The sequence below is a fragment of the Hyperoodon ampullatus genome, assembly GCF_949752795.1.
Source record: "Hyperoodon ampullatus genome assembly, chromosome: 3".
Taxonomy (NCBI): Eukaryota; Metazoa; Chordata; class Mammalia; order Artiodactyla; family Ziphiidae; genus Hyperoodon; species Hyperoodon ampullatus.
The window spans coordinates 7,582,391-7,602,831 of NC_136916.1; the positions used below are offsets into that span (position 1 = coordinate 7,582,391).

At 44.4% G+C, this 20,441-nt stretch overlaps 1 protein-coding gene across 1 annotated transcript in view; it reads left to right on the plus strand.

The window, feature by feature from the left end:
• The window catches only part of FAM107B (family with sequence similarity 107 member B), a gene marked incomplete at its 5' end in the record, with an annotated part of 214,766 nt that overhangs the window by 64,777 nt on the left and 129,548 nt on the right, over positions 1-20,441 (plus strand). Inside the window, one exon of the mRNA XM_079699559.1 lies at positions 19,045-19,105. Coding sequence (XP_079555685.1) covers positions 19,045-19,105 — 61 coding nt within the window. The remainder of the gene's footprint in view (positions 1-19,044; positions 19,106-20,441) is intronic.

Consider the following 20,441-nt stretch of genomic DNA (forward strand, 5'->3'; position numbering starts at 1 on the left):
GAAAATCATTTGCTAGTGGATGTTCCTATGACTTCGAGCACCTTGTTAGCTCTCAGTTCCAACCTGTTCCTTTTTATTTGGATGATTCATTTATCATATTTATTTTACATAGCAATTTACCCAAAACTTTACTATTAGCCTCTTAGGACAGTTAGAAATTTAGGACAAAATAAAGTGATTGGATTTATCCTGCTAAGCCTTAAAATCTCTATTACTTGATGCAGGGAGGTGGATGTCATTCAATTATTTAACATTCTGTGAGGATGTACATGTAGGCCACGTGGATGTGCGCTCTCTGAGCAGAGAAAGTTGGCTCCTACTGTCTATAAAATGGGAATCATGATTGCTGCTTTTCTCAAAACTACACAAAAATGCCAGGGGTTTACTTAGCACCAGCTGCGAAAAGAACCCAGATTTCTGCCCAAGCATTTTAGCATTTCCTCTCTCTTTTCCTCTCCCCCTATAAAAAACTTTTATTAAAACCATCATGATTGGTTCTCTGCTCAACCATTTCTGATGCTACTACCCCTGGAAACAAACAGAAATTGTAGTCTACCATGCTCCCCTGACCATAAATGGCAACCTTAAAAAAAAATAAAAATAAAAATCGAGGCAGCGTTTCTGGAAAAAGCAGACTTTAAGACCAAACTTGACATCAAGCCCTACTGTGAGTGTGAAAACTGGAACCATTTCCTTACTGATTGCTAAAGCAGGGTCGGCAACTGTATTTCATTATAACTTAAGGAAGACTTAGAAATGGGTCAGTGTCATTTTTAAAAGGCGAATTTTTGTTTTGTGGTTTGTTCAAACTCAGAAAGATCTAAACCTGACTCTGCTATGGAAGAGCTGGCCTTCCCCAGCTGGAAGACCATCAAATGCATGGCTTTTTGTAGGGTTTTTTAAAAGATAACAAATGCGATTATTAAGTTAAAGCCTTTACAAAAAGGAGCAACACCATTACAACCGAGAGTTAATTCAATCACATCTAGCCTAGGAAAAATGCTGAGCACAAGACAGATGTTTAGATATACACATACATACTACATTGTGTATATACATATAATATTGTGTATATACACAAATAAATCATGTATTTCTCTTTGTTCCTTAAGAATATTTCATTAAATGCACTCGTTTGGGCTTCCCTGGTGGCGCAGTGGTTGAGAGTCTGCCTGCCGATGCAGGGGACACGGGTTCGTGCCCCGGTCCGGGAAGATCCCACATGCCGCGGAGCGGGTGGGCCCGTGAGCCGTGGCCGCTGAGCCTGCGCGTCTGGAGCCTGTGCTCCGCGGCGGGGGAGGCCACAGCAGTGAGAGGCCCGCGTACAGCAAAAAAAAAAAAAGCACTTGTTTGTGGAACAAATTATCATAATTTCTGCATTTCCTTTTCAGTGTATTTCCTATTCTTCTGTTGAAAAGAATACATAGAATTTTTAATTCTGCGGTATTTTTTTACTGGTGGGCTGTTATTGCCAACAGCAGGAAGCCAGGTCTCTAGAAATCTGTTTTAAAGCTTTGAGAATGTTGTGACAATTGTTTTAATTATATTCTGTTTGCTAAGAAGTACCTCAGAAAGGAGCTGCTACACTGCTCGACTCAAAAGGCCACCAGAAGGATAAGTTTGCAATGGGCTCGCTTCTCAAAGGTCACCACTACGACACCACACAAATACCTTTTCCCTTGTCCTTTTGGTTGGGGGGAAAAAAAAATCCTTGCCTGGGGCCAGCCGTGCCTTCTGCCTGGTTTCCCTTTCCTGATGTGTAATCCGAGCGGATGCCCTGGATGCCTTCTTTCCGTTCCCACGTGGGATGATTCTGTCTGTGAGAGAGACAGGAAACTATGATTGGAGCTGTTTGTGACCATTTAAACGGGAGGGCTCGGCCCGGCACTGACCTTTTTAAAAGTAAGTTTGTTAGAGAGCCTTTCATGAGATCAGCATGATGTCAGGGAACATGAGGTTAAATTAGCACATTAAAGAATAACAGAAGTAGCTGACAGTCAGATGAACTCAAGGCTTACTTCCATAAGACATCGAGACAGGAGTTTTCCAAGGCAAACATGACTGGGTTTCTCGGCTGGGTCTTGTCTGGCACCAACGTGAAGCTCTTGATGGTTTAGAGCAGCGGTCCCCAACCTTTCTGGCACCAGAGACCGGTTTCTGGAAGACAATGTTTCCACAGAGTGGTGGGGGGGGTTGCTTCAGCCTGCAATGCCAGCGATGGGGAGCTGGGGAGAGGCAGATGAAGCTTCGCTCCCCGCCGCTTACCTCCAGCTGTGCAGCCTAGTTCCCTACAGAACGCGGACCGCTGGCCCGGGGGCCGGGGACCCCTGGTTCAGAGCCCTCAAGTGGCCACGCTTGCGGTGAGGCAGGACGGGGATGCTTGCGGTGAGGCAGGACGGGGATGCGTGCGTGCGCGCGCCTGCGTGCGTGCGTGCACCTGTGCGCGTGCGCCCCACGTGTCAGCCACAGTCCTGGCGCTTCCCTGTAACCAGATGAAGCTTATTAGCGATCACGGCTTAAACTGTGCTCACCCCGGGGTCATTTCTCCCCTCTTGATTGCAGCATCCAAGTGATCCGCTCGGCCTTGAGTTCCTCCCGGGCTGGTGCGATTTCAAATAATTTGGGCTGTCAGAGCTGCCAGTGGAAAGTGGAGGTTATTTAGTCTGTTTCAACATCTGGGAAGGAGCTCGTCATTGTTTACATTGTTTACTGCATGCCCTAGGCACTGCAGCCGATTACGCATCATGGACCCTGCTCAGGAAGCAGAGATAAACCCAGGCTGGATTTCTCAGCTTCTACTCCCATCCCTGTTTTTATTGTCATTTCAGAATCAGGACATTAATCTTTTATGGTATCTCGTCTGATATCGGTGCTAATTACTCTCCCTACATTAAATTCCCTGCAAACACTGAAATGCCCCCAAGGCTTCCATATGGAAGAAAGCCACCCACTCCATTTTTCTTGAGTTCTGAAAGTTACAAGTCAGGGAGCCAGGGGCTCTCCCCCTCATCTCCCAAGGTGCTTAGAAGATGCCAGGCTTAATGGCCATTTATTGTGACAGTGCTTGCCTCCTGCTTCATAAATCGCCCCAGGAAATGGCTCACCTTCAAAGAATAGTCTTTCCACTGGGGATTATTTCTCAACCCTTTGTTGATGCTCTCCTGGATTTTGCTTGACGTCGTTTAGTGAGCTACTCTCTGTGCATCACAATCGTTGTTACTGCTTTTGTTGCTGTTGTTCCAAAGGACTCCTCACTGTCCTCCCTGCTCACAGGCTCTCCACACTCCCATCCAGTCTGCACCGTTTCCAGACTAATCTTCCCGATGGGCAATCTTTTTGCTCCAATACAGGCTTCCCACACCCTTGCGAATTAAGTAAAAAGCCTTAGCCTTACGATGACACTCAAACACCGTACCATGTGGTTCAGCCTGCTTCCCCCTCCCCTACAAACGTCCTCTCTGGGACCAAACCTGTGTCTTATTATTCTCATCGCACACATACTTTCCCTGCCTTTCCTCGTACTGTCTCTTTAGTCTAGAACTACGAACGCCTTCCTCCCATCTCTTCCTGCCCACAGTATGCCCAGTTTCCACACTCCAAATCAAACCTATTTCCTTCATCAAGATTTTCTTAGTCCCTCAAAGAGATGTGGTCGTATCCTTCTCAGAACCTCCACAGCATGTGCTCCTGCCACGTTCAGGGTGATCAAATCTACTGGGACCACTGGAGAGTGTGTTATGGTAAATACAGGCAGACACAGACTGATGGATAGCTTGAATTCCAGTTGATAAAAGGCTTAAGACATCAATCAGCTCCCTGTGATGTAACTTACCACAGCTGGATTGAGTTGCTAGATTTCTCCAAAACAACAGAGGGCCACGGGGAAGACTGGCTACCTCAAGGTGAATCTTGTATAGCTTTTCATAGCCCCCACGTGTGTTGAATGATCTCTCCAGGTGGTTTCTAGCTCTAAGACCTATAACTCTATGAACAACTTCTATTTGTTACTGCTCATAAAAGTCACGGGCCAATATTTTATTTTCACCTGGCACATAAAGATGAGAGAGGTTAATTGAATAACCTAGGCTCGTGCAGCAAGGCAACACTTGTTCTCAAACCAGACTTGAGGTATTTGGAGCTCAGAGTCCCACTGCCTCACCTTCTTTTGTTGATCAATTGCGTACAGCAAAGTTGAGGTGATAATTTGTCATCTAAATCGACACTTTTGTGTGTTAAAGGGGACATTGTTAATAATCATTCTGGAACGACAGGCATAAACCATGATATATGGGTACTAAATTTAGGCGTAGGGGAAAAGTAAGGTAGTTTTTTGTTTTTTTTTTAATGAGGTCGTCAACAGACCTTAAATTTGGATTCTTCAAAATGTATGGGGTACTCTAAATGTACAAGCATTTGTATTGCTTGCCACTCATAAAAACACTCCTGTGTGGTTAGGTTGGCTGCACTTCCGCCCTTGTAGCAAAAGGAAGCATATGGCGAAGCTGCCCATCCCAGCCCCAAAGTGGTTAATCATGAGTGGAACAGTTTTTTTTCTTTCATTTTTTGGCTACTCTGTGAGGCTTGTGGGGCCTTGGTTCCCCAACCAGGGATGGAACTGGGTCCCCTGCGGTGAAAGCTCGGAGTCCTAATGACTGGACCACCAGGAAATTCCCTGGAACAGTCTTAACTTTCAAATGTCACCCCTCCCATTAACACACCAATCTCTACTACCTTCTCAAATCGATAATTATTAGATTGTTCAAAGGGAGCCAGAAGTCTCTAGGGAAGCAAACCTCTGGAGTGCCCTGGGTGTGTATCTTATTTTGCTTGCCCTTCCCACTTCTTTCTCATCTCTGAGCAAACTGTTAGCTGATGTCTGTTGCCACCACACAGAATCAAAAGAGGACTCCTGTAAGGTTGGTGCCTCAGGCGATTTCTCACTCTGTGGATATAATAACAGAGAGTACGCCAAAATTTCAGGATGACCCTTTGCCTCCAAACCTGTAATTGTCTCTTATTTACCAAGCAACCCTCTGGTCTTGGCTAGGAATTGTCTATTCCTAGAAAAGATGATGCAGTGGAATAAAGAGCAGTGGGTGTTGGATATAGACTTGGGTTTGAATCCAGCGCGAACTACTACCACTAGCTGCAAAATGAGGAAAACCATGCCTGATTCATAGAGGTTTTCATGAACTATAAATTCAATAGTATATGTAAAGCTTTCAGCTCTCATCTTGGTCTCATAGCGAGCCTTGGTTATCACTGCTGAAGCCTTTGACCCCAAAGCAGCAGACTCACCACTCAGCGTGAGTCAGCAGGTGAGGGAACTGTATCCACAGCGTAACCTGGGGGATGCAGACCTGGTACTTGATCTTGCCTTGGGCTTTCTCCACTCGCTTTTTTTTTTTTTTTTTTTTTTAGAGACACGGAGTTTGGAGGAATAAGCTAGAATAGAATATAAACTCAGAGTTCTCATCTTCTCTTTGCTCATAGCTATTGAGATTATATTTTATAAATCCCCCAAATAAAATATATAGTCTGACCATACAAAAAAGGTTGTAACTGACACTGTCTCATAAAATCCAGAAAGGTGGTTTCCTTACTCATTGTGCTTTTCACGTAGCAAGCGATGAAAATAAATGAGTGTGTGGAATAATTAATAAATAAATACATAAATGAGTCTGTGGAATAAATGAGTGAATGAATGAGATACCATCACTACCATCACTGGTGTGGACATATTTATACATTTATATGTACAATTATATGTATTTATATTTATACAAATATAAATATTTTTATACATTACATAAATTTATAAAAATATAAATATAAACTTGCACAGTTTTTATATACACGTACATAATTTTTGCATCCTGCTCTCCCTGATATATTTGCTATTTGCTCTATCAGTCAAGGTCCCAACAGGAAACAGATGGCCCTCGAATTAGAATAATTCAAGAAGAGCTTAATAAAGCGACTGTTTATGAAAGTGTGGGTGGGATGGAGAGGAACCATAAGGAACACTAGTGACAGTGGAAGAGCTGTTACTAGTCCTAGGCCTTAAGGGATGAGGGCAGGAGGAAGCTGCCACAGGAACCTGGATAAAAGAGCATTTCCTGAGAAGGCTGCCTTGATAGGAGGTCAGTGGAATGAGCGCCTGGACCGCACTGTCCTCCCTCCCTTTGATCTCCTGCTCGTGGACCGAGCCCAGTGGGGAGTCAGAGCCCTGGGGAACCCATGATATAGTTATCAAGGAGGGAAGGAAGGGGGAGGGGAGGGGAGGGGGAGGGCGGGGAGGGCGGGGAGGGGACGGGAGGGGGAGGGCGGGGAGGGGACGGGAGGGGGAGGGCGGGGAGGGGACGGGAGGGGGAGGGAGGGGGAGGGAGGGGGAGGGAGGGGGAGGGCGGGGAGGGGGAGGGAGGGGGAGGGCGGGGAGGGGAGGAGAGGAGGCGGCACGTGGGAGACATTGGGTTTGGGCTATGCCTGAGATCCGAGGTACATTTTTTTTTTCTTTTCTTTTTTTTTTTTTTTTTTTTGCGGTACGCGGGCCTCTCACTGCTGTGGCCTCTCCCGTTGCGGAGCACAGGCTCCGGACGCGCAGGCCCAGCGGCCATGGCTCACGGGCCCAGCCGCTCCGCGGCATGTGGGATCCTCCCAGACTGGGGCACGAACCCATGTCCCCTGCATCGGCAGGCGGACTCTCAACCACTGCGCCACCAGGGAAGCCCCGAGGTACTTTTTTTTTTTTTTTTTTTTTTTTTTTTTGCGGCACGCGGGCCTCTCACTGCTGTGGCCTCTCCCGTTGCGGAGCACAGGCTCCGGACGAGCAGGCTCAGTGGCCATGGCTCACGGGCCCAGCCGCTCCGCGGCACGTGGGATCTTCCCGAACCGGGGCACAAACCCGTGTCCCCTGCATCGGCAGGCGGACTCTCAACCACTGCGCCACCAGGGAAGCCCCGAGGTACATTTTTTACAGAGGAATTTAAAAGCGAAAACTGTTACTAGAGTCTTGGTTTCTTGCAGTGGTTCCCTGCCTAGAATTCCGCCACCTCCCCCTCCGGCACTTGGGTGTCATCTCCCCTTAGTCGTCTTCCTTCCACTGGCCTCTCATGACCTGCAGGCGCCTGAGCGCCTTCCTCTTTGCTCTCCCCTCGCACTTCTGACGTTCTAGTGACTGGTTTCCTTCTCCAGGGGACTGGGGTTTGCTCCTCCTCGTCTCTCCCACACCCAGCCTAGCGGCAGGCGCACAGTAGGTGCTCCATCACTGTTGGTTTGAATGGATGACTAAGTTTCCCACGAAAAGAAAGCAAGCTTGCCACTCAGCTACTACACCTGGTTCCCTTGGTTTTCTAGATTAAAGCCTAGAACTGCCGCCTTCCCTGTAAGCGCGTCTCTTCTTCCTTAGAAGGGCAGGCAAGTGAAGACCCCCGAGAGAAAGAGGCGAGGGCGCTGGTGAAGCCGAGCATCTGGAGGTCGGCAGCACCCCGAGCCTGGCAGCAGCAGGAGGATGGGTGGAGTGGGGCGCTCAGACCCGCAGCCACGTCTGGAGAAAGGAAGCTCCAGTTTATCAATTCCTGGTAAAGGAACTTGGGGCATCGCTTAAACTAACACTCGAATTCCCAGTAACACCCTTCTCTTTCTGGAAGCCCTGACACAAGAGACCCTGAAGAAAACAGCAGATATCCTGATACAAAGGTCAGAGGGATCTGCAGGATGCCGGGGAGGCTGAGCTGCCAGAAGCATCTCTTCCCCAGCTTTACTCTCTTCTTTGCTTAGTTCACTTTTGGTCGGTGGTGTGTGGTGTGTATGTGTGTTTGCTTGTGTATGTACGTGCATGTGTGTGTGCTCGTGTGTGCATAGGTATTTGTGAATATGTGCACATCCCTGTGTGTGTTTGTATGTGTTCATATGTGGGTGCTTGTGTGTATGTGTTTGCATGTGTGTCTGATTTATGTATATGTGCGTCTGTGTGTGTTTGTGTATATGTGTATGTGTGTTCGTGTGCATTTGTGCATGTGTGTATATGTGTTCGTGTGGTTTTGTGTGTATATGTGTTTGTGTGTGTTTGTGTGTGTGTATGTGTTTGTGTATGTGTGCCTGTTTATGTATGTGTGTATATATGTCTGTGCATGTGTGTGTGTTTATATATGTGTGTATCTGTTTATATGTTTGTATATTTGTATGTGTGTTATACGAGTATGTTTATATGTGTGCATCTGTGTTTATGAGTGTTGTATATGTTTGTATATTTGTATATGTGTGTGTATACATGTGTGTTTATATGTGTGCATCTGTGTTTGTGTGTGTTGTATATGTTTGTATATTTGTATATGTGTGTGTATACATGTGTGTTTATATGTGTGCATCTGTGTTTGTGTGTGTATATTTGTATATGCGTGTGTGTGCTTATGCATATGCCTGTGGAAGTCTGTGTATGTGTGTGTACATATGTTTGTGTGTATGTGTGTATGTACGCGTTTTTGTGGATGTGTTTATGCATGTTTGTGTGTGCACGTGTGTGTATAAGTTACTGGACCCTTATGCTCTAGGAGTCGTTCTAGCCCACTGTCTGCAGGAGCCAAAATTGGGCAGAGAAGCATTTCTAGGCAGAAAGAGAAGGCAAATGAGAGAGAAGGGCTCAGGGCAGCACTTTCATTAGAACCTGCCCCTCCCCTGCCACACCGGTCCCTTTTCTCGCTGAATTTTCCCGTGTGCTCCAGGCGGACTTGAAATCGTCTGGTGAGGTTAGCCCACAAACCGTAAATATTCGCTGAGTGATCACTGTGTGCTGGTGACAGAATTCTCTCGGTTGTGTTGGGTTTTTATTTGCACAGAACTGCCTGGGTTCTGTTGAAGGGAAAAGATAAATACTGACCTTTGTAATTATCTCTTTCCAAATGACAACAGCGTTGACCCTTCTGTCATTGGGAAGAGCTCGGCATGCTTTCCCTGCTCCCTCCCTCGTGTGATCTGGAAGCATGGCGGGCTGTGAGGTTGTGAGGGGCTGCTCCTTGTTAAGGAGAAAATAAAGCCCATAGAAGTGTGGACTTGGTCAGGTTCACGTAATTATGTGGGATTGGAAGGTGGCTCTTCAGACTCTTTTCCATCAGATATCATTGCCTTTCTAAAACGATGTTGACAAGGATTCGTGGAAGGACATTTTTAAAAAATCCTTTCGGGGTAACGCAGCCTGAATGATGAGAGCTATATGCTGACCCAGGGAACTCCTTAATCCTCTCTAGTAAGCTTTGCCAGGCTTTTTTGAGCATAAAGCTTCTGGGAGGGAAATTCCTGAAAAACAATGAGTTCCATGGCACTACTGTGATTAGAAGAGCTTCCACAATGAATATTCAAAAATGATGTTGCTTTAAGAGATGTGCTTAGTCAGGACCCTGTATGTTGAGGGGCCCAGGAGAGGGCTGGACAGCTGGCGGCTGGCTTCCTTCCACCCCCATCCCATTCTCTAGGTGGCACTAAGTATCTTTAGTTTAGCACTTTTTCCCCCAGGATGAATTGACACAATGTTTTAAGTTCATTTGAGCAATTTACAAATAGTACTCAAGGTCAAGTCAAACTTCAGGAAAAGAGGTTGAGTTTCTGACCTTGAGTCTAAACTTCTTTACTGCAGTTTCAGCTTTAGCTAGGACTAGAAAAATTTAGGTTTACCAAAAAAAAAAAAAAGAAAGCAAAAAAAATCCACCTTCAAATTTCCATTTATTCTGGAAGGTTCTACAGGAAACCAAAAGAGTTGTTGGGTGTCACCGCTGAGGGGTGTGATTTCTTACAGACGTAATTCCAGCTTCCACAAATGTGGCTTAGAATAATTTCTGGAAGTGAGATTGGTCAGGATATGGGACCCAGAACTCAGAAGTCACCTCCAGAATTCTTACGGAAGCCCCAAGACAGTGTTTGTGCTGGTGCAACTTGGGTATCTGGCCAAAGCTCTCCTCCCCTGCTTTTTGATCCCTGACAAAAGACCACCTATTTTCCCTCTGCCTGAACTCTGAGGGGTGGATGGAGCAAAGTGAGAAGTGTCCCTTTAATGACTAGTGAGCAGAGGGCCTGGCCTTGCATTTCTTTACAGCTGTGTGACTGTGGTGTTTATATTCTTCATGTGGGAAATGAGGGTGTGAAATAAGAAGAAAGAACTATATATGTATATCCATCTCTGTCCCTGGTTCCTGACACAGAGCTCCTAGGATCCTTGTAAACAGGGGTCCGGGGAGAATCTTAGTTGATCTTTGACCTGGGTGCTTCACACAGAGCTCCTAAAGCCTTGTAATTCCTAAGTGATAAGAGCATCTGACAGAGTTCCTAAATCCTTTGGAATTTCCTGGGTGATAGGAGTGTCTTTTGTTCTAATGAGGTGGCTCTTTGTGAGCTCCTGGATGGGGGCTGGTCGCCAGAAAGACTAAGGCATGATCAGAAGCTTGACACATTCAGGCCCATCCTCCGTTCTTCAGAGAGGGGAGGGGGCTGGAAATGGAGTTAATAATCATGCCTGTATGAGGAAGCCTCCATAAACATGCCAAAGTGTGGGTTTTGGAAAGCTTTTGGGTTAGTGAACACATCTCCACATCTACACACCGTAACCATGGGAACAGAAGCTCCTGCACCCAGGACCCTTCCAGACCTTACCCTATGTACATCTTCATCTGGTCCGGTGTATCCTTTCATATATCCTTTGTAATATATCAGCAGTAGTAAGTGGACTGTTTTCCTGGTTTCTGGGAGACACTAACAAATTAGTGAACCCAAGGAGGGGGTTGTGGGAACCTCTGATTTGTAGCCAAGTTGCACAGCAGTCATGGGGAACCTTGGGACGCACTGCTTGTGGCTGGTGTCTGAAGTGGGAGGCAGTCCTGTGGGGCTGAGCCTTTAACCTGAGGGGTCAGTGCTAACTCTGGTTAGTATCAGAATTGAATTGAATTGTGGACACCCAGCTGGCACTGGAGAATTGTTCAGTGTGGGGAAAAAGTCAAGTGTCAGAAGCATGGTGAGGGTGAGTAGAGGAAAGCAGTGCATTTTTCCAGAACACGGGGATACCGGCTTTGCCCACCATACACAATTATTGAGGGAGTCATGTGACATCACATAAGACAGCACTTTACAAATGGAGACGTACTAGACAGAGATGAGGTATTACCAATTTTGTGAACCAATATGGAACCCAGATAAAAAACTGGTGCCCCAGGGGCTTCCCTGGTGGCGCAGTGGTTGAGAGTCTGCCTGCCGATGCAGAGGACACAGCTTCATGCCCCAGTCCGGGAAGATTTCACGTGCCGCAGAGCAGCTGGGCCAGTGAGCCATGGCCGCTGAGCCTGCGCATCTGGAGCCTGCACTCCGCAACGGGAGAGGCCACAACATTGAGAGGCCTGCGTACCAAAAAAAAAAAAAAAAAAAAAAACTGGTGCCCCAGTTTCCAGCAAAAACTCTTCTTCTCTTGTTCACCAGGTATGGATGAAATCCTTTTGGCACAGTCTCTCTCCCACTTGCATTGTCTTCCAGGGACATCTGGCAGTGTGCCCTGCAGGGCGTCAGGTGTGTGTGGTTTTATGCAAATAAAGAGTTGGGCAGAAACATTCAATTTTTTTTAAGATCATAAATGCATTTAATTTGACTCCCAGGAAGAAAAGAGAGTTGGGAAACGTATATGAAGTGATATTTGCTATGCCTTTTTTTTGAAGTATAGTTGATTTACAATGTTGTATTAGTTTCAGGTGTACAGCAAAGTGATTCTGTTATATACATATATATATATTATATATATATATATTCCTTTTCAGATTCTTTTCCCTTATAGATTATTATACAATATTGAGTATAGGTCTCTGTGCTATACAGTAGGTCTTCGTTGGTTATCTATTTTATATATAGTAGTACACATATGTTAATCCCAAACTTCTAATTTAACTCTCCTCTCACTTTCCCCTTGATAACCATAAGTTTGTTTTCTATGTCTGTGAGTCTATTTCTGGTTGGAAATATTGGAAAAATTATATAACATCATTCATTCATTCATTCAACCCATGTTTATAGAGTGCATATGGAGTAGAATTAGATATAAAAGTAGCTGAAGAGTCGTGATTCTCTCTCATCACTTATTCACGATCTGTAACACAAATCTATGTGCAGGATATGTAATAATCCTCAGTTGATCAGGATCTTAGTCTGTTCAGGCTGCTGTAACAAACTACCATAGACTTGAGGGCTTAAACAACAACCATTTATTTCTCACAGTTCTGGAGGCTGGGAAGTCCAAGATCAAGGTGCTAACCGATTCAGTGTCTGGTGAGAGCCCACTTCCTGGTTCATTGATGACCATCTTCTCACTGTGTCCTCACATGCAGAAGGGGCTAGAGAGCTCTCTGGGGTCTCTTTTATAAGGGCACTAATCCCATTCATGAGGGTTCCACCCTCATGACACTAATCACCCCCAAAGACCCCACCTCTTGTACAATCACATTGGGAATTAGGATTTCAACATATGAATTTGGAGGGGTGGGGGCAGGAAGATATAAACATTCAGTCCGTAGCAATCAGTATAGGCAACTAATCTTACCCCTTCCATTCCCCAGTAGTTTGACAGTTTATTTTAATTCAAATATTTTTGCAGTCATTATGTAACTTGAAAGTTTGGACCAGCATGTTGAATTACAGCCATAAAGATTGTGTCAGACTTTTCTATGCTGCTGGTTCTGAAATTTCCACCACGTGATAAATGTTTTGTTCTGTGGTTTTCTTGACATCAGGCTCTCTAAACCTTGAAGCACACAATGATGTGTCTTTGAAATGTTCTTCCCTAGCTAAGAGTAATAATCACTCGTTCCTTTGTAAAACCATACTATGTCTTCTTTACCCAAAGTTCTCTTCTGTTAGTCCCATCACTAAGGATAGCTATTTAATAACTAGCTGTTCTTTCCACTTACACTTAAATTTAAAAAAAAAAAAAAAAAAACCAGTAAGGAGCAAACTTGAAGGAAGGCATCATGGTATTGCTGAGAGAGCTGGGGTTCTGACCCAGGAAGATGGTGTGACTCTTACCCCACCTAAAAGCATGCACCTTTAGTCAAATCTTCAACCCTCCGGGGACCCTTCTGCATAATGGGGACAAAAGTATCCACATTGTGGTTTCCCTGACAGTGCTTTTCAACCTTGTCTACAGGGTACCTCTATGTCAGGGTCCCTGCTTCCAAACTTCCTTGACATTCCGTGCTCATCCTAAACATTTAGGTCTGTTCTACTTACCCTTCCACATGTAATCAGACTTGTTTTAATGTACAAATAATGTTTTTCCTCCCAAATCTTTGAGTGGAACTGATGCTCCAGAGAGAGGCTTTATATATCTCTAGCATATTACAGCATACCTCTGGGATGTACCTATACTTTAGAAGTGTGGTTGTTAAGATGATATTCAGGGCTGAAAATATTCAGCAGGTATGCATCAGTAAGAACAATATTGGCCGTTAAAAATGCTGGAGAGGGTGTGGAGAAAAGGGAACCCTCCTGCACTGCTGGTGGGAATGTAAGTTGGTGCAGCCACTGTGGAAAACAGTATGGAGGGTCCTCAGAAAACTAAAAATAGACCACATGCTCTTGCAATCCCACTCCTGGGCATATACCTGGACAAAACTATAATTCAGAAAGATACATGCACCCCTATGTTCATAGCAGCACTATTCACAATAGCCAAGACATGGAAACAGCCTAAATGTCCATCAACAGATGAATGGATAAAGAAGATGTGGTACACATACTCAGTGGAATACTACTCAGCCATAAAAAAGAGCAAAATAATGCCATTTGCAGCAACATGGATGCAACTAGAGGTTTTCATATGAAATGAACTGTCAGAAAGAGAAAGACAAATACCATATGATATCATTTATATGTCAAATCTAAAATATGACACAAATGAACCTATCTACAAAACAGAAACAGACTCACAGACATAGAGAACAGACTGGTGGTTGCCAAGGATTGGGGGGGAGGGAGAGGGATAGACTGAGAATTTGAGGTTGGTTGATGCACACCATTACATTTAGAATGGATAAACAACAAGGTCCTACTGTATAGCACAGGGAATATATCCAATCTTCTGGGATAAACCATCATGGAAAAGAATATTTTAAAAAAGAATGTATATATGTGTAAACTTGAGTCACTTTGCTGTCCAGAAGAGATTGGTATAACATTGTAAATCAACTATACTTCAATAAAAATAAATAAATAAATATTGGCTGTTAAAATATTAAAACACCTTTGTTTCAACTGGTAAATAACTGCTCCCCAAGCCCTTGAGTGGCATCCATTTCCCACATCACTCCTCTCCCCCGACCCCTGAACTCTGCATGGCCCAGGAAGTAAAGAGTTAATGCCTGTACTCCGGGAACCTCTGGGAGCCTCCACAATCTGATTAGTTAGTGGCCTGTACCATACAGGCTGTTAACTATTTTGAATATCATCCCATGTTACATGTAACATACATGAAGCTGCTGGCACAGGCTAGCCACTAAATAAGCGGTAGGTATTTTCAGTCCTGTGGCTTTGGAGAATTGTCTACTTGGAGTCTATATTTTGAACAGCAGCATAGCCAGCATCCTTCCTTCCCTTGGGGAACTGTACCTTCCCCATTCTCTGAGGTTCTGGTGAGGCTTCCAACTGCAGCACCCCGTCCCTCCAGTGGCTCATGGGATGGGCAGTGATGTAGGTCTGGAAGATCAGGGTCCCCATTCCCTGACAGGCATGTGCACATGACCCAAGATAGAGCTTCCCTTAGAACTCTACACAGTCGTCCCTCAGTATCCACAGGGGGATTGGTTCCAGGACCCCCCTGATCCCCACAGATGCTCAAGTCCCTTATATAAAAAGGTTTCTGAAATTCAACCTGCAGTTGGTTGAATCCACTGATATGGAGGGCTGACTGCATTATGAATGCAGGGCCTGAAATGCTCCTTGTCCCCCTTTGAAACATGAGCTGAAAGGATGTGGCCCCAGAGCTCCTGTCTGTGCAATGAAGGAGGAGCCTGGGAAGTGACACACAGACAGAAACAGACAAACGGAGAGATTGAGAGAAAGAGAGGACCCTGGTGATACTGTCTGAGTACCAGACCAAATTTTCATCCTTTACAACAGTGATTCTCAAGCTTGAGGGTGTATCAGCATCACTGGAAGCACTAATAAAGAATCCAGAGGCCCAGAGATGTTGATGTGGGAAGGGGTTGGACCCTCTGTATCTGTGCCACACTCTCCAGGTGATTGCATACACATCAAAGTTCGAGAACTACAGCTTTACAAAAGCATGCGATCCAATACACCTCCTCTTTTGCTGTAGCTACTGAGGTTTCCAACAAGCAGACTGGGAAAAGCACCTAGGACTTTCTGGCACCACGTAGACAGGGAATAAAGCAAATTTCTGGTCAAGGTCCCAGTATCCCTGATCTTGGGTAGCTTAGCGAGTTGCAGGTTTTACTCATGAGGAATATTCTCCATGGACCCAGTGGTGGCGGGAGGGAGATTTTGAAGTGGTTAAGATGACTCCTCCCATCTTTCTGGGCTCCTCTGCATCTACAGTTACCTGAAGCGCATTCCTTGAGCTGGAAGGAGTTAGGGGGCAACCTAAGCTATCAGGCAGTTGGCAGAGGAATGGGGAAATAAACAATAAACAACAACTGAGTCAAAACAAGTTGCAGGACTCTGGGACACATGGTATCAGAGCCCTTTCTCTTCCTTTTGCCTTTGCATCTCACCATGCGCTGGGTTCATTCTCTTGAGCTATCTCATGTGATGTGGCTGTCACTAGCTCTGGGGCTCCATCCTGAGGGGTTCAAGACTGTAGGACATCCACCAACCAAGCTGAAACGTCCCAGCCTCCTCACTCTAACTAGCCTGAATTAGGTTATATCCTCTTGCCTGGGTTAATTAACCCTGTGGCCAGGGGTTAGCAGCTTTTACCAGAAGGGGGTGGGTGGCTGCTGGCTGGGCAGACAAGAGCCGCCCCATCTCATATTAATAGTGAGTCATGTGGTATTCTTATATCCATCACCTCATTTGATCTTCACAGCAACCCCACAAAAACATAAACTATTACATTTATTAGCGTTGATGAGGAAACTGAGGCTCACAGAGTTCCTACACAGCAGAGCAGGATTTGAACCCTGGCTGTATTTTTTTTTTTTTTGCACCACGCAGCGTGTGGGATCTTAGTTCCCAAACCAGGGATCAAACTCATGCCCTCTGCCCTGGAAGCACAGATTCTTAACCACTGGACCACCAGGGAAGTCTTGGCTGTATTTTTAAAAAGAAAAAGCAATATAATTGCTCACTTAGGCCAAAAAGTCCATGGTTAAGCTCACTTCAGGCATGGCTGGATCAGGGGCTCTAATGATATCATCAGGACTCAGTATCAGTCCATCTATTGGCTCTGCCTTCCTTTGTGTGGGCTTCTGTCCCAGCTGCATGTGACAGCAGCAGCTCAACCCTCCCTCCACAGTTGTCACAGGATTTGGGACCAGTGGGTAAGAATAGAAGCCATATTCCTGGAAGCACAGAGAAAATCTCTCATTAGCCCAGATTGGGTCACATGACCACTCTGCACCAATCACAGGGAAATGCAGCAGACTGATCGGCGCAGCCCCGGGTCACATGACCACCCTGGAGCGGTGAGGAGGGAGGTGTGTGTGTGTGTGTGTGTGTGTGTGTGTGTGTGTGTGTGTGTGTGTGTGTGTGTGTGTGTACACTAAGGTGGTTTCATAGGAACCGCAATTCATTAGGAGGGGGAAAGGATGACTTTAAAGAGGAAATCAGGACACACTTATTAGAAAGTGTGAGTGAATGCCAGGCAGCAACATCAACAGATGTCTACTACAGTCGGACTGTTGTCATTTTATTCTAGCTTTGCTGGGAAAAAGCCAGTAAGAACAAATTCAGCAAATCACAGACTTGCACTGAAGAGAAGAAACTCAAGAATCTACGGAGCTCAGCCTTTTTTCTCTAAATAGAACATAGTTTATACTATTGAAGACAGATGCTTGTTTATTCTATGCTGAGAGCTCTCTGGCCAGACGGATTCCAAATATCCTTCCATCTGCAGATCCTTCCAGGGCTTTGCAATTTTTACTAATTAATGAGAAGACTGGGGGAGGGGAAACTTAAAATGAAGTAATAAACATGCTTGGAAGAAACTTAAAGGGCTGAGTTATTTCACAGTTCTGGAATTCAGAGCAATGAAAAAAGTAAACAGTCCTATTGGCTCAGAGGAGAATCCTTTCATCCGTGAAACAACTTTATTTAGATTATTTTGGTGTGTTGAGAGACTTTCCCTGTGGCTATATTATGAAATAACTCCTCACGTTTTTATTCTATACTGTTCTATTGGGCCTTGTGAAACAAGAAATTATTTGCTGCGTTTAGTTGCTGGGTAATGGGGCTTTTCTATCATTTACATGTCCTTGGTATCTATTAATTCACATCTTTTTAGAAATGTAATTGTGGAAGCAATTGTCATTAAAATTTCTTGTAATGTATAAAATCTAGATAATGGGACCAAAGGCCTGTTTGACCAAATTGCCTGTGTCAATACAATTTCATGGGTTTTAAAAGTAGGAAAAATTTTTGAAACTGGATCCTGCTGGTAAACATTTGAAGATGATTTTTGATCTCTGAAAATAATTTGTTCCCCAAAACACAGGTGAAATCAATTCCTTTCTGAGTTGATACTGATGGTGATTTAATGAAACTAATCTTTATGAATTAAAAAGGATATTTATTTATCTTACTAACCAAGCTTGAGAGTCTGGTGGTTCCTCAGCCAGATGAGATATTACCTAGGAGCTGCACACTTAGAACAAATTGGGCATGGCTCCTATGATAAATAATATCAGTTTTTGAGTTCCATTGTTCCACTCTGGTTAGAGAGGCATTATGATTTATGGAACCCTATACCCATATGCTTTATTTTGGTCCAGAACATCTTCCATTGCGCTAAATTCTTAGGAAGAACAAAGTATGTGCAGAAAGGGTGCCAGCCTAGGGAGGAAGCTGAGTAGGGAACTACCTATAGTATAATTCATTCATGAGATGTTAGAAGGGGGCTTCCCTGGTGGCGCAGTGGTTGAGAGTCCGCCTGCCAATGCAGGGGACATGGGTTCGTGCCCCGGTCCGGGAAGATCCCACATGCCGCAGAGCGGCTGGACTCGTGAGCCATGGCCGCTGAGCCTGTGCTCCGCAACGGGAGAGGCCACAACAGTGAGAGGCCCATGTACTGCAAAAAAAAAAAAAAAAGAATGTGCTGAGATGTTAGAAGGAATCTTTCCTAAAGATTAAGGTCCCACAGATTTAGTTCATACAGGAACTCAACGAATATTTGTTCAAAGAAGAAATAAAATAAGTAAAGGTATCAGCATAAAATCACCTTGCAGACAAAATTAGAAAAGCCCCATGTAGACATTCCTCTTAATTTACACCTCCCCACGCCCCCTCCTAGCTGGACCTACTTTGACCAATGCTATAGGAGTCAACATTGTCATTAACGAATGTCATACCAGAACTCAGAGAAGAATGTGTTTGCTCACCTTCCCAGAGACAAAAATAACTGTGAGCCGGGATAGAATTTTCTAAGGCACAGGAAATCAGCCTTTTCAATTGTGAAAAAGAAAACATAATTCTCTTCGTTGCATCATATGTACTTGCAGAAATGTTCTCTCACAGAGAAACCCACCCCACTGTGTTTAAGTAACTGATGTCCCCAAATGTATTAGTCATAGAGAACACCTGGGTTGTGCAATTCCAGGGGCAACAGTCAGACACTTCCACGTGAATGGCACCATGGAGTTTGTAACCCAGCACCCACATAGTTATTCTGCTTAATAGCTATTGTTGAATTTGTTGCTTCTCTGAAGCCTCAGTTCATAAGGGCGTGGTCTAGTTTTTTCAGAGCTTCATCTCATATTAATTAGTTGGTTTGCAAAAAGTGTTGCCGTAAATTAATGCATTGTTTTTTTTTTCCTCCCTGTTTTTCTGGTCTGTGGGACTGGAATTCAGGAAGAAGAGGGATCCCCCAAAGAACCACAGTGCCTCGGGTTGGAACGGAAGATGGCAGCAGGTAGAGTCCATTCAGGGCAGCACCTCCTTTTCTGGGCTGCTCTTGTTGACAGCAAGGCTCGCAGAATCCGAAAGCTCTGCAGATTGCAAAGGAAAGTCTGTATGTTCCCAGTGATTGGAAACATGACTAGAAATGTCACTCATGATGTATTCCAGGCACGACATCTGGATAATCTGGTCATGATGCAGAAAATAGCTCCTTTTCTTTTTCTTCTTCTTTCTTTTATTGATTTCAGTTCTTGCTGAACAAATACTTGCAATGAAGTAGATGATGATAATGATGAAGAAATTTCAAATTCAATAATACTAAAATAAGTAGTGTAGTTTTTTACTAGAGTATTTATGATTACTTTGGAAAATTCTATCTAGATGCATTTGCTGGCTTTTTTTATGTTAGTGTATAGTTAAATATGCAGCTTTGCTAAAGCTGTTTACCCCATAATAGGATTTCGATTAAGATAATATGGAAAGAAACAAATCATGAGCTTATAACTTAGCTTCTGCCTATGATCGGTAATGATAATGAGATGTAATGGTCATAAAAATAAACATTAGTTGAATGGACCTCATCATAATGAAAGCTAAATCTTAATACTCTCAGCTTCTATTTTTTCCAATGGCTTTAATTTGGTGTTTTATATGATGAGGGGTTAGAGGAGGGCTCCAGATGTGTCTGCTGCGCATAGAGGGTCATGTTCTTGTAATTTAATGAAAATCAGGGAGCAGAATTAAGAAAATAAAAATGGCAACAAAAAGAATATGCACAGTGAGGGGGGGAAGTTGGCACCCGGCTGTGATTTACATGGAGGAGAGACAATTAGCAATTATCCAGCTCTAGCATCTCCCTCTACAGCCCTCCCAAGTGTCTACCCTCACCAGTAACAGGCATTGCTTTAGTTTCAGGCCTCTTCTGATTCTCTCCCCTTGCAGATCTTTGCATGATTGGCTCCTTCTCTTCAGGTAGTTCTCAGCTGAAATGTACAGTCCCAGAAGCTACCTTGTCATTCCTTGAAATCACTCTTCATCCCATTGCCCGTTTTTATTTTTTCCATAACACTTATTAGGATCCCAAATCATCTTTCTGTTGATTGGTTTCTTTACTTATTGTCCTCTCAAGAGATTGTGGCCTAGGAGTTGGGTCTGGAAGGATAGATATGAAATCCATTTGTGAAGAGAGACACATTAGCTGGTGTGTTTATAAAGTGAAAACCAAATACTGTAAGTTGAATCCAAAGTGATATCTATTTGGAGTTCTGCCCATTTTTTTTTGCTGATGACCTGATCCTTTGGCATCTGTCACCTTATCCTGAGGTCTATAATTTATATTTGCAGGGGCC